Source organism: Lepidochelys olivacea (genome assembly GCF_965140295.1).
Source record: "Lepidochelys olivacea isolate rLepOli2 genome assembly, chromosome: 9".
NCBI lineage: Eukaryota > Metazoa > Chordata > Testudines > Cheloniidae > Lepidochelys > Lepidochelys olivacea.
In genome coordinates this window covers 93539585-93554322 of record NC_140419.1, presented here as the reverse complement: position 1 = coordinate 93554322, position 14738 = coordinate 93539585, and the positions used below count along the sequence as shown (strand labels likewise).

General features: G+C 38.4%; 1 protein-coding gene across 3 annotated transcripts in view; it reads left to right on the top strand.

Moving 5' to 3' along the window:
- FMR1 (fragile X messenger ribonucleoprotein 1) overlaps positions 1 to 12919 on the top strand; it is a 56981-nt gene extending 44062 nt beyond the window's left edge. For 2 of the 3 annotated variants that reach the window (XM_084639666.1, XM_084639667.1), the window contains 4 exons: positions 179 to 374; positions 3567 to 3746; positions 4513 to 4595; positions 10371 to 12919. In XM_084639666.1, coding sequence (XP_084495792.1) covers positions 179 to 374; positions 3567 to 3746; positions 4513 to 4595; positions 10371 to 10532 — 621 coding nt within the window. In that variant the 3' untranslated portion in view covers positions 10533 to 12919. The remainder of the gene's footprint in view (positions 1 to 178; positions 375 to 3566; positions 3747 to 4512; positions 4596 to 10370) is intronic. The other variant, XM_084639668.1, reaches the window with a different exon arrangement.
- The last annotated feature ends 1819 nt before the right edge of the window (positions 12920 to 14738 follow it).

The window sequence follows — 14738 nt, the reverse complement described above, 5'->3', positions numbered from 1 at the left end:
TGACTTGAAGGTTACTGATCTCTGTTTTTCAGGAGTGAGTTTATAAACAAAAAATACACACCTCTTTCATGGCATGTTGCTCTGTGGTTCATTTTCAAAAACTGGAAAACATTTCTAATTTCCACATTTGGGTAGTAATTTAATAGCAGTTATGTGACAAATTGTTTATTTTATATAGGAGGTAGACCAGCTACGTTTGGAAAGATTGCAGATCGATGAACAGCTCCGACAGATTGGAGCTACTTCTAGACCACCACCAAATCGTACTGACAAGGAAAAAGGATATATGACTGATGATGGTCCAGGACTTGGACGAGGCAGTCGACCCTACAGAAACAGAGGGCACAGCAGACGTGGTCCAGGCTATGCTTCAGGTAGTTACTACCAGTATGTCTATAATTTAAGATTGGTCTTCTGGACACTGACTTTGTTGTCATAATTTTCTGAAATTGTAATCTAGTAAAACATAGGGCTTGAGCACTGGATGTTTCAGGGGATTAGTAGTGGAGCTTTTAAAATTAGATTAAAATTGTTATTCATCAAGAGTACTATTTATAGGAAGGCTGCCCAATGTCCTACTTGGAAAAAACATGTAGTTATTGTTCAGTGATTACCAAACTTGTATATGTTATCTATCTTAATATGTTGAAGGATGGTAATAGAAAAGAAGCCATTAAATGGACTGAAGTACTGAAAACAGAACCCTTTTGAAGTAAAATGTAAACTTTAAGATTTTACAGGTAACTAAAAAAACTGTAATTCATCATCATGCTCATTTGCTTGTATGTTTTTCCTATCCCTAACCTTTCAATGTGTCCTTTAGATTGTAAACTTTCCAGGGCAGGAACTGTCTTTGCCTTTGTACAGCACCCAGGATAATGAGATTCCAGATCTCATTTTGGGCTTTGGGCACTACCATAAAATAAATATTAATCAGATTAGGTATCAAATTTGTGCTTATCTGAAGAAGCGCATGCAGTTGTTTTCTTCAGATTGTTTAAGATCAAATGTGCCACTGAATGGAACTTTTGTGTGTTCAGTGGAAAAGTGTAATCTTCAAAGTGGAACTAGAATGATACTTAAAGCTCACATGCCACATCTCCCAGCAGCTCTTTAATATCTTGTTCATTCAAAAGCAATCTGTTCATTTCATACCCAGAAAATAGTATAGATCAATTGGTGATTATGGCATAATAACTGAAAGGCAAAGACTTGAACTTGATAAGACCATTGCAGCCTTCTTTTATACTAACATCTTCAGTGGAGCACAGAATTAACTTTTAAAATCATTTACTGAAGCACTTTGCCCTGGTTAATACTACGCTAGACTGATATGCTCACCGGTCCACTATTAAAAGCTGCGAGTGAAGAAATAAAAGGGGGTAGATAAATAAAAGAATCAACCTTGACACTAGTGCAAAAGGTTAGTTAACATGATAAATGACCTGATGATAGCTACAAGCATCATACAACGAAAATTTTTTTCCTACTTAATATTGATTGTTCACCTGAAAAGAAAACTGCAGAATATTATTCCCAGTAGCTGAAGATTCTATGAAGAATGCAAGTAAAAGTGTAACACAGGTCTTTGCCATTTACTTGGACAGTTAACAGAAAATGAAAAAGATAAGAACTTCTGAGGTGAAATCATTCCAAACGTTTGGTATATGGAAGTTCAGTATGCTCTTTAAAAGCCCTTGAGAAAGAAGATATTCCGTATCTTCAGCCTCATAATTAGTTGATTGAAAAAGGGGGGATTAATGTCGCCGTTTCCCAGTGACACTTGCTTCCATGAATAGGTACCTACATTTATAAAAGCAACAGAAGGGAAAGTTTAGCATGATTAGATGGATTCCAGGCTGGTGGCTGCTGGTTGTAGTCTCTGTAGAAGTTTGGCTTGATCTCATTAAAGAACTGTAACCTCACAGAGATTTTTATCTATATCTATATATCTAGAACTATCTAGATATATAGAGGGGTGTGTGTATGTATGTATGTACATATGTATAACCACTTTTCTACTAGAACTTTACAGTTGCTTAACCAGCATTTCAGATTCTAAATGCAAATGAAGATCACATATTGAACCCAGAACAGGAAGAGGCAGAACATATGACCTGGACAGCTATCTAGAGTTTGTTCCTTCTCTTGTAGCATTTAGAATCCAAGATCTGAGATTTCTGCTCCGAGTCTGTTTTTGAAGAAGGCTGTCAGTTTACCTCAAAATGGCAGAAAAGTGAAAGTACAGTCATGGAAGATGGGAGAGTTTAATTCAGAATTTTGTCAGTTTTTTAAACTGACCTCCATTTCTGTCCAACCATAAAGCATTAGTCATGTGTGTTCTTAGCACATTTGAGATGGTTTGGTCAAAATTGCATAATATGCTAGGTAATGAAAAACAGCAAATAGGTTGATAAAAGCATATTATCCAAAATTTAACTAGCAGTACTCTATGTTGCTATTGTGTTAAGAATTACAGACTTTTCACTTTGGATGATTTGTGCTTTTTTTCAGTTTAAAGCATAAATACGCTAGTGAAGTGAATTATATACTTTGTGTTTCATTTAGTAATACCTTCCAGGCTTGGAGTGGGGAGGTTCTTTGGGTTTCTTTTACTATTTTGTGGGTGGGGAGGATACAAGCCAGTGTTTGGGGGGTTGGAAAAAATAACCGCAAACTTGATTAAGAAACTCATTTTAGTCCTTGACCCACTTCTGCTTCCCACATCAGGCCACCACACACGGTCTTCTTTTTACTTTCTCCATTCAGGGCTTAATAGGCCAAGAAGTTCAAAAATAGGAATCTAAAGGTAGACTCCTAAAACCCACACCTAAAAAAATGATCTGATACTTAGACGTGCAGTGCACCTATCAGCTCCAACTGAAATCAAGTTCATTTTAAATGAAGGATGTCCTGGCAGGGACAAATTGAAGTGGATTTATGGAATTTCCACCCATCCACTAACTTGAGTCTTTATTCAGCAGTAATATGCTTTTCGTCAAGTTTTGAAAATCTAGCTTCAGTGGTACAATATCAGGTAAAAAGTGAATGAGCTAGTTTTTAGTTATTTCTCCAAAGTTCTACATTTCAAGGTCACTTTTAATATGGCTATTGCAGTGTGCCACTGATCTTCACTGGAGTATATTATATATATTATGAATATAACATACAGAATAATGAGACCCCAAAAACCTTTTGATAAGAATGAGTGCTGTATTCAAACTTGGCTTTGTCTATTCAGAGTATGATCTTTAATTTTGAACTTCATAAGTTTACCATTAACGACAATTGAATTTAATTATCCCTGCCCGGTGGGTAGATATACAACATGACTTGCCCCTGGGAACTGGAGGATTTTCTTCTGAGGTTGACATTCATGTTACCTAAGTGAATTGGTACATAAACTCTGTAACTAAGAGCTTTATTTCTGTCAACCATGTTCTACTGATGATGGAACAAGAATTTTAAGTTCACTCCTAAAAGGAAGCTTGTTGCAGTGTTGGTTGATTTTTCTACAATAGTCCATTAATGAAAATAGACAATGACTTTTTTTTAACTCTTGATAGGAACTAACTCTGAAGCATCGAATGCTTCTGAAACAGAATCTGATCACAGAGATGAGCTTAGTGATTGGTCGTTAGCCCCAGCAGAAGAAGAACGAGACAATTACCTTCGCAGAGGAGATGGACGAAGACGTGGAGGTGGCGCACGAGGCCAAGGCGGGCGGGGTCGTGGAGGTTTCAAAGGTAAATTGACTTCAGTGGGATTTGGATCAGGCCTTTTATGAGTCAATCAGTGTTTGTCCTACTCTTGGCCATATAACACTAATACATACAGTACTCTTGCAGAAATACGCCCATCTTTTCTTCTTATATCCGTGTATGACTAAAACTTAGTGTTGTAATTTATATATGCAGTAGGAAAGAATTAGCAGGAGTAAAGTGGGAGAAACAAGCTTGAAGTCTAAACTTAACTCAAATTCTCACTTTTAAATAATATTTGATATATTTAGCACTCTGGTGATGTACCATAACTTACATAATTATGAAGTCTTCGGAATAGAGGTTTTCTTATTTCTTTTCCCTAGGCTACTTTTTGTTTACTTTGACATATCAAGATCAGGGAATCGTGCCACATATGATATTTTTGGGAACAATAAAGCTGAGCTTGGAAAATAAATAAGCTGTCAGTAGAAAACTTTAAATAGGTAATACCCTACAAAAATTGATTCTTCATCTTTCTCATTCTGTGGATCACTTTCCCAATCCACAGGATGGTTTTGTTCCATTATACAGACCTCCACAAAAGATTCTGTGAACCAGCGATGGGCCATAGTTTGTGAACTTCTGCTCTACTTTATCTAATCATTAAGAATATTTTTGATGCTATTTAGCTTTAACGTAACTCCATGTTAACTGTGTACTTTTAACTGCTTAGAGAAAAATCAGGGGAAAAAATTTACAAAATTAGTTCTGAGAAGCAACTTTGTTGAATATTGCGTCCTCTTTATAGGAAATGATGAACAGTCACGAACAGATAACCGTCAACGTAATTCAAGAGATTCTAAAGGGAGAACAGCAGATGGATCTCTTCAGGTAAATTTTCTTCCTTTGTTTGTTTAAAACCTGCTGCCTATTACTTTCATTGTGTGACCCCTGGTTATGTGAAGGGGTAAATAACACTTGCCCATTTGCTTTTTCCACATCATTCATGATTTTATAGACCTCTATCAAATCCTCCCACAGTCATCTCTTTTCCAAGCTGAATAGTCAGTCTTTTTAATCTCTACTCATATGGAAGCTGTTCCATACTCCCTTAGTCATGTTTGTTGCCCTTCTCTGTACCATTTCCAATATATCTTTTTTGAGATGGGTGCACAGAACCACTCTCCGTATTTAAGGTGTGGGATTTATATAGTGGCATTATAATATTCACTGTTGTCTTCTCTCTTTTTCCTAATGGTTCCTAACATTGTTAGCTTTTTTTGACGGAGACTGCACATTGAGTGGATGTTTTTAGAGAACTATTTACAATGACATCAAGATTTCTTGAGTGGTAAGTTAGTGTAGACCCCATAATTTTGTATGTACGGTTGGATTTGTTTTCCAATGTGCATTACTTTGCATTTATCGACACTGAATTTCATCTTCTATTTTCTTGCCCAGTCACCCAGTTTTGTGAGATCCCTTTGTAATGCTTGGCTTTGGACTTAACTATCCTGAGTAATTTTGTATAGTCTGCAAACTTTGCCACCACACTTTTTTATCCCTTTTTCAAGATCATTTATGAATATGTTGAACAATGCTGGTCCCAGTACAGATCTTTGGAGTACCCCAGTATTTACTCTCTCCACTGTGAAAACTGACCATTTATTCCTCTCCATTGTTTCCTGTATTTTAACTAGTTACTGATCCATGAGAGGACCTTCCCTCTTATACCATGACTGGTTAGTTTGCTTAAGAGCCTTTGGTGAGGACCTTGTCAAAGGCTTTCTGACAGTCCAAGTACACTATGTCCACTCGATCACCCATGTACACATGTTTGACCCCCTCTGAGAATTCTAATAGGTTGGTGAAGCATGATTTCCCTTTACAAAAGTCATGTTGACTCTTCCTCAACAAATCGTGTTCATCTGTCTGATAATTCTGTTCCTTGCTACAGTTTCAACCAATTTGCCTGGTACTGAAGTTACGCTTACTGGCCTGTAATTGCTAGGATCGCCTTTTTTAAAAATTGGTGTCTCGTTAGCTATCCTCCTGTCATCTGATAAAGAAGCTGATTTAAATAATAGGTAACATACCACAATTAGTAGTTCTGCAATTTCATATTTGAGTTCCTTCAGAACTCATGAGTGAATACCATCTGGTCCTGGTGACTTATTACTATTGAATTTATCACTTTGTTCCAAAACCACCTGTGTGGAAACCTCAATCTGGGTGAGTTCCTCAGATTTGTCACCTAAAAGGAATGGCTGAGGGAATCTCCCTCACCGCTTTTGCAGTGAAGACCGATACAAAGAATTCATTTAGGTTCTCCGCAATGGCTTTGTCTTCCTTGAGTGCTCCTTTAGCACCTCGATCATCCAGTGGCCCCACTGATTGTTTGGCAAGCTGTTTGTGATGTACGTAAAAAAAAAAAAAAAAAAAAAATTGTAACTCATTCTTCATTTTAAATTCAGTTTAGTTTCCCTGGCTTTTCCTAGTTTTCACCAATACCTTTTGTCTCCTTTTGTCTTATGTGCTTAGAACACAAGTACTATAATGGGGGGAGAAGAGAAGGAACTATAAAACATTAGAAAAAGCATTATTGAACGCATGAAAAATTAGTACCCTTTAGTAAGAAACCAGTATAGCTTTCTAGAGGGGACAAGGTACATCTTTAAATTTAGTTATGGTATTAAATTAAACATTTGTAATGTTTCATTACCAATGAACTAGTCAAGCAGTGAGTAACTGTTTAGAAAGCAAATTAAAATCCACATAAAGGGACACTGAATTCTACAGTTCATTTTGTTTCCAATCTTTTATGACAAGTAAATGTTCCCTTTGTGGTGTTTGACAAACACACCAGCCTAGGAATGTGTATTTTCCTGTGTATGTAGTGTCTTCTGAGGAAGCACCTCCAGTGTACTTCAGGCCTTAGGCATGTGCAGAGTGTCTTCTGCCACTTAGTAAGAGCTGCCTTAACAGAAGGAAAAGAGGAGCTGCTTCTACTTCCTCCTGCATGGTGATATGTGAAGTCTCTGCTTGGAGAGTTTGTGGCAACTTTGCTTTGGAAGGACCCCCTGAAGAAATAAAAAGCCATTTCTGAGAGGCTCCAACTCCTAAGTAAGGTGAACAGGTTTTGCAGAGCGGGGGCCAAAAAGCTATTTCCTGGATGGGGTGAAGTGGAGTTGGTAGAGTTGATGCCTTCTCCCCCACACAAACATGAAGAATAAAACTTTTGTTTGCGGAATTTTGCAATGACATATGATTTACAAGTGTGCATTTTCTCTTTGCTAAATAATATTTTTGAAGGAAATAAAACTGAGAAATTTTCTATCAGGAAGACACTTAACCTGTTCAAGTGCTGGTCCCTTTGGGTATTCCACGCTTCATTATGCATGTGCACCATGGTCCGAGTCCAGAGATTTCTAGCAAGTAGCCTTTGTTAGAATGCACATGCACAGCTGTTCTCCTCTTGCTCCAAACCAAGGTTATAAGGGGCACTGTGGACCTTGTCTTTTCAGTTCCTTATTACCACAACATGGCCTGAGTCGGAATCTTCAGTGTCCACAGCTCCTTCAGTTTTTCTTCAATGTAATCCATATCATGTGAATATTTCTTAGTTTTGATAGTTTTTACCATTTAGCATAGTTAGTGTGGTTTAGTTAGCTTTTCCCCACCTTGGGAAGCTTTTTCCTGTGGGCAAGGACCCCAGAATCTTGGGGTTTACACACTGCATATCCTGACCTCCCTCCCTACCCCCCATCTCCCCCCCACACACACACATCTTTTCAGTGAGCAGCAAACATCAGTGTTGCCTTTATTGCCTTGGTGAGGCTCATATCTCAGCTAAGTGCAGTATCTGCCACTCCTTCCCTTCCCAAACATGTGAGGTTTGAGAGCTCCGGCTGAGTAAACATCCCATGGTGAAGGCCATGTGACTCCAGTCGGATCTTGGCTGGGGGGACCCCCCGGTACTCCGAGCTCAGTCAATAGGCAGTGCCCCTCCAAGCATGAGCTCAGGAGCCCAGGCTACAAGTTCTAAATCTTAAGAATCCCTCTCAAGGACTTCTCATGAGAGTAAGGGGCACTCAGGCAAGGCATATCTTTACTTCTGGGAGCAGATTTTGAAGAAGATCCTTCCCTGACTCCATCCAAGTCTGGTGATTCCTTGTACGTGGGTCCTAAGGACCTAGACCACTTAAACCTCCTCAATTGAGAGTAACATGAAGAAGTAAGGATCCGTTGGTACCGACCTCAGTTCAGATGCATAAACCTGAGGATAGGCACCCACTGGGCACAGTCTATGAGATCAAGAGTAGACTCTTTGCCAGTACAGGCCTGTTCCTAAAAGGACCCAATGTCCGCTGTAACCAGGGAAGTATCAGATCCAACAGTCTCGTTCACTGGTATCCTGGAGATAGTCATTCTGTTCTCAGTCTCCTCTCCTCTCTGGTCAGACTTTGTTCCTCTGGTGTGTTCCTGAATAATCTGCTTCAAGAACCCTGGGTCACCACCCTGTTCCCTCCGTGAGCCAGAGCATTTGACCGGTAGCTCCACCAGTTGAACAGGAACCTGCCTTCTCATTGGACTACTTGAAGGTTCCAGATGAACACAAACACCTGTCAGGGATGGTCTAGATAATATTTAGTCCTGCCATGAGTGCAGGGGACTGGACTAGATGACCTCTCGAGATCCCTTCCGGTCCTATGAGTCTGTGAATCATCATCCCCACATAGGGAGACTAGTCTGGTTAGAAGCTCCAGAAGATCTGGGTTCCATCATCCACCCAGATATGACTTCCTAGCAAACCAGCGACTCGCAATGCCCCAGGGTCCTCCCCAATGGATCAAGCTGGCATACTAGCATTATTGGTGCCCTGGGATCCTTAAACTAGACCTCCTTGGATCCATGCATGAACTTTACACTCTCCTAGCCAACACCTACTAACTCCGTTTGAGTATGAGGAAGAAGCTGAGACAGATCCGACAGTCCCAACAGATGCTGCCCTCTCCTCCTCCAGATGAGGTGGTTGCTCCATCTTCACCATCTCTGCATTGATGATCACAGGCAATATCAAGAACTCCTATAAAGATTAACATATGAGCTTCAGATCCAGCTTGAGGAGTTCCAAGAGACGTAGTATAAGCTGTTGGACATTTTGCAACCTTCAGGGCTGAGAGGCATTAGTTTGTTCCAGCCAAAGAAGAGAAGTTCCTGTTTTCTCAGCCAGCACCTGACAAGTGGCCACTGAGAGATCTAGGCTGCTACATCCCAAGGCAACACATTCAGACAAGGGCACCAAACTCCTTGATTTCCTGGAAAGACAAGCTTTTTCTTCAGTTGGTCTTCGATTGAAAATTACTAACTGCCTGGCACTGTTAGCAAAATATGATTTCATCAACGATGCAAAATGTTAAGACTTCAAGGACAGACTCCCCTAGGAGGACAGATCTCAATGCTAAGCCCTTATTGATCAGGGAAAACTCGTAGCAAAAACATCTCTTCAGGTTGCAGTGGCTGCTGCTGATACTGCTACCAGTACTGCAGATCTCTGTACCAATTGTATCCTTGCACTCCTTCCTGTTTGACTACTGCTTAATAATCTCCCACATATAGAATACATATAGGGACCAGCACTCAAAGAAGAAATATAAGTTAATTCCACTACCCTCCCTCCATCCCCTCTGCTGCGGATCATGACTGGATTTGCAGTAAGAAGAGAAACTAAAGACACCAGTCCACATTGCCTTATACCCTCAGTCCAGAGCACAAGGAGAACAAGTACGCATGTGTGGACCAAAAGACACTACTTGCTAGATTCAGGCATACTGTGCAAATGCGTACCCACCGGTCGAATACAGATAGGGACCACACATCTTGAAGAACCTCCAGTTACAGGTAAGTAGCCTCCATTTTATCAACATATCATGAATTCTTACTCTTCTGAGAGCTGTATGAGATACTCTAATAAAATAAGCGCTTCAGAATGTTGATGAATCCTCCGTAATTACTGGCTAATCAGGAGGTAAATAAAGTTCGTTTTTTAAAAAACAAACAAAAAAAACCAGTATGCCAAAAATGGATTTAAAGGTATTCTAGTATCATCAAGCTAAAAATCTTGCATTTCAAACAAAATTCTTCTTGCCCACTTTGAAAGCCACAGCTCTTTTTGATTGATTAAATTCAGTCTTAGCAAAGGGTGGCAGAGTGGATTTTATTATTGTTAGTATAGTTGCATCACAGCTTTGCAATGTCGATTTTCAAAAATCCTTCTTTCACTGTATGACTAGGAATATCTTGATTAAAACTGAAACAAGCTTAAAATCTTTCGATATATATATTTTCAGTTCTGCATGAACAACAAAACTATAGTAGATGGATCCGTTTTGCTTTCTGGTTCTCCTATACTAATATAGTGCATTATGGTGTTTGACTTTCCAACACTCAATGAAATGTATATATTTTTAAAAGTTACAGGTGTTCATTGAAATATTTAAAAAAAAAAATCAGGGGGATTTTGTTTCATACTTTTTGGTAAAGCTAGCTTCCTTTTTGAATAAAATCTTAAAGATGGCACCTAAATTATTTGACACCGCTCTCTCTTAACAGTTAACTTCAGGAATATTTAAAGGGTATGCTTTATATAACTGTAACTTGTTTCAGATCAGAATTGACTGCAATAATGAAAGGAGCGTCCACGCTAAAACATTACAGAATACCTCCAATGAAGGTAGTCGGCTGCGCACGGGTAAAGATCGTAATCAGAAGAAAGAGAAATCAGACAGTGTGGATGGTCAGCAACCATTGGTGAATGGAGTACCCTAAACTGCATAATTCTAAAGTCATATTTCCTATACTGTTTCAGTGATTCTTATTCCACATTAGAGAAACTTGTTAGGCCAAAGACAAATAGTAGGCAAAATGGCGCAGGGCATGAAATGAACATAAAAGTTCTGTTAGCCTTTTTTAACATCAGCAGTATGCAGTTGTTTTCAGAATAAGAAGTTATACAAATATTTGCATAAAAATATCTGAACTTCTGAAAAATGCTTTCAAGTACATCTTGCACTTCAAACAATGAGATTCTTTTCGTTTGTTTTAAAAATACTGAGCTGTGCATTGGTATACTTTTTGTTCAGTTGTACCATTTTAACGCATTGGGTCAAAAATCACTGCTCAATTTCAATTTTCAGAATAAATAGTGTTTGCAGTAATAAATTGGGCTTCTGTTTTCAATCTAACTTACAAGTTCTTCATGAAATGCTATGTCGTTTTATGTCCTGTGTCAGTTCACATTTTGGTCCACTTTTTCAGTATTTTAGTGGACTCTGAAATATGTGTGATGTAACAATTTGTCATTTTCATTAGCAAAAAAAGTTGTATGATCTGTGCCTTTTTTATATCTTGGCAGGTAGGAATATTATATTTGGATGCAGAAATCAGGGAAGATGAGTTGGAAACACTAAATGTAAAATATATGTAGCAAACCTTGTCAGACATTAGTACTTTATAGAAGAATGCATGCTTTCCATAATTTTTTCCTTACATAAGCATCAGATTAGGCAGTTATAAGAATAGGAGATTTCTTTTGCACTGAAGATTTGGCAAATAGTGTTATTGAGACGGGGTGTAATTTTTTTGTAGACAGTACAAGAAGTTTAAAAAAAAATCTTTCCATTTCTGGGAAACTAAAAATTCATTGTTACTGAGGGAACAAATGTAACTTGTTCACAAGCTAATAATGTGTGCCTGCTTTTTGGCCAGATGACCAATTAAAAATAACCTTTCTTCATCCTCACAAAAGTTTTGAAATTGTTCAAAATTTTAATTTGGAGCTTATCTCAAGGGAGATAAGAAGAACATTCCCACATGTGATAACCTGTTAAGTGCAGGGAGTAGTATAGCTAACTAACATTGGAGGCAGGAATAATTCATAATTTTTTTGAGGTACAAGGTCTGATTCACAAGCAGGTTTGGAAGGAGTTAGGGAACTTGATGCAAAGTACATAAAGGGGGATTTAAACGTACTTTTTTTTCTTTTTATTTCTGATCATGAATTAAATTTACTGGGTAAAACTGTATGAGGACTTTCATTTTAATCTATTTTTATTAAACTTACTCCAGTAGGAGTGCCACTGATTATGTACAGAACTGTACAAACATGATCTTGCCTCTGATGTATTTTGTGAGTTTTGTTTCTTTGCTTTTTTCATTCCACTGTTTTTCCTTGCATACAAGTACGCATATAAAAATGGCAACAAACTGCACATGATTTAACACATATAAAAATGTCTTAAAAAGTATTGCCAAACATTAATGTTGATTTCTAGTTATTTATTTTGGGAATGTATAGTATTTGAAAACAGAAATTGGTACCTTGCACACATCATCTGTAAACTGTTTGGTTTAAAATACTGTAGATAATTAACCAAGGTAGACTGACCTTGTAATGTAACCGCTCTTGGGCAATATTCTCTGTACATATTAGCTACAACAGATTGGATTTTATGTTGACATTTGTTTGGTTATAGTGCAATATATTTTGTATGCAAGCAGTTTCAATAAAGTTTGATCTTCCTCTGCTAACTGATGTTGATGCAATCCTTATAAATGATTGCTTTTAAAAACAGTCCACTTATAACAAGTAGAGAGAGCCTATATTTCTCTGTTAAAGTTTAACTGTAGCCATTGTTCCATATGTTGTAGAAAGCTTCTGAAACGTTACCAGTTTTCAAAAATTGGCAGGTAATGCTAAAAAAACGGAACCTCTTTGGTGAAATTGTACAATACATGTTGAGCTATTACAATATGCACTAGATTTTTTTTACACTCAAAGGCTGAGTTCAATAAGGTGCTAACTAGGTTATATGTGAATTACTAATTACTAAAACTTCAATTTGATGGGCTAATCACATTCCATTTTCAAATGCATTTTTGGGGTAATGGCATATTTTACAGTATTTCTGTGTGCTAAAGTTAAACATGTATCCCTTTCAATTCAAATTTCAATGTTTTTAAGTGTTAGTAAATTTCAAAAACATAAATTGTAAATCTAAATGTAAATTTTATTTTGAAAAATCATGCATTGTTACAAAGCTTGAAAGTGCAACATGTCTGATGCTTGGGTTCAGATCCTACTGGTAACTTATAAAGTATGGTCTAATGGATTAAAATTATTTTAAAAAATAAAGTTTTTTTTTTAAACAGTGAAAGGTATTTGTGAATGATGCCAAAGATTTAAGCTCAATAGGATTAAACACAAACCCTCTAAAATAACAAATGTATCTTCAAAAGTAAGGAGAAAATCACTTTTCCTTTCTTTGTTTCCCAGCTAGTTTTTATTGGGAGGGAGGTTTGAAAGTTGGCATATAGCCTCATCAAGGAGGATAGGTGTTCTATTTATTGATCATAAGAAATCTAGTATAATAGGAGATTCCCTCATCCCACCACCCCCTACTTAGCAGAATTACAGGGGGAAATTCCCCATGGGGAAAACAAATAAATAATAAAACTAACACTGTTCTCCTGCTCACCTTCACTGAGTGCATCTTGGGGTATAATTCTCAGTTTACAGTTCCCCTGTTTACCCTCACAGAGTGCAGCCTGGCAGATGAATCACTGCCAGGCACTAGGGATATGCTAAGTACTCAGACACAGACACCCCACACAAAGGCAATTCTCTACTCACGAGAGGAAGGCCAGCAGTCCAAATCAGATTTAGAGAAACAAATAGTAAAATAGGTTTAAATATAAACCACCAGAGGATAGACTGTCAGGTAAGAGAGTACTCAATATGGTATTCTGAAATTATGCTTAGGTCAGCAGCAGCCCTGCTCTAGCTACAGTTACATATTCCTCCTTATGCAGCCTGGGAAGGTGTAATACAGGGAGACTGATTTCCTGCCACACTTAAAAGATTGGAGAAGTATCAGACTGTCATCCCTAGCTGTTGTGGGTCACCCTGCCCCAATGTGCAAAGTATTGTTCCCAGTTTCTGTTGCAGGTTACCATGTCTCACCACCACCTCTACCTCCTTCCCACAGCAGATGACTATGGAGTCATGAGAGGGACAGCAGCCCAGATGTGGAAGAGGCAAGTAATAAGGGTCCTTTTGGCCCACCATTTCTTTATTTTTGTGCCAGTCTCCATTTTATAAGGCCAAGATGTTCCTCATTGTGCAGCAGTCAAAATTTAATGTGGTGTCACTACCAAAGAGAAATGTGGCCATCTTCTCTGGTGGCCAGGGATTATGCATTTCTAACGGGGGGAGAACTTTAACTGAAAGAGTGGCCTTGCTATTCAGATCCCCTTTGGGCCCCGGTAGCTACATTCTGGGAGGTGTCATCTCAGCAGCTTCTTTTGGGCATGAAAGCTCTGAAGTGGCAACAACAACAAAAATATGAACTGTCAGCTGATATCCTAAGTGGTCCAGGCATCCTTTCAGAAGCAGTGCTCACTTGAGTGGATGGCATTGCAAGGTATGGTCTGTCTCAACCTAAAAAAAAAAAAAATCACACATCCTAAAGGGCGGGGGAGATAATGAGATTCAGTTCTGATTCATGCATGTATATGAGGCTTTGATCCTTGGGATCTGGTGCTCTGGCATATCAGTTCTCAGCTATCTTTGTGATACTGTGGGAAGCTTTATGGAAAGCTGAGGCTATTCACTCATCAGAAAAGTCAATTTAGACTCCTGACCCTTGCCAGAATTTATAGAAAGGAATAGAGGTGATCAGGCAAGTTTGAAGTGTGTGAAGAGCAACAATAGAAAATACTGCTTTACATGTGATACTAGAGCAAATGTAGGATCAGTAACTGCACTCTTGCCCCAGAGCTGGAGTTAGACCCCTGATCAGTGCCAGGCTGTCAGGCAACAAAAGGGCTACCAATAGCTTTGATCAAATGAGGTCCATCATGGGTATAGTCCAGAGACGGTACCCTGTGGAACTGTGCAAGAATTTCAGGAACAGCTTTGTCCCATTCCCCACTTAACTCATGGAAAGGCCACAACATGAATGAAATCATCCATCA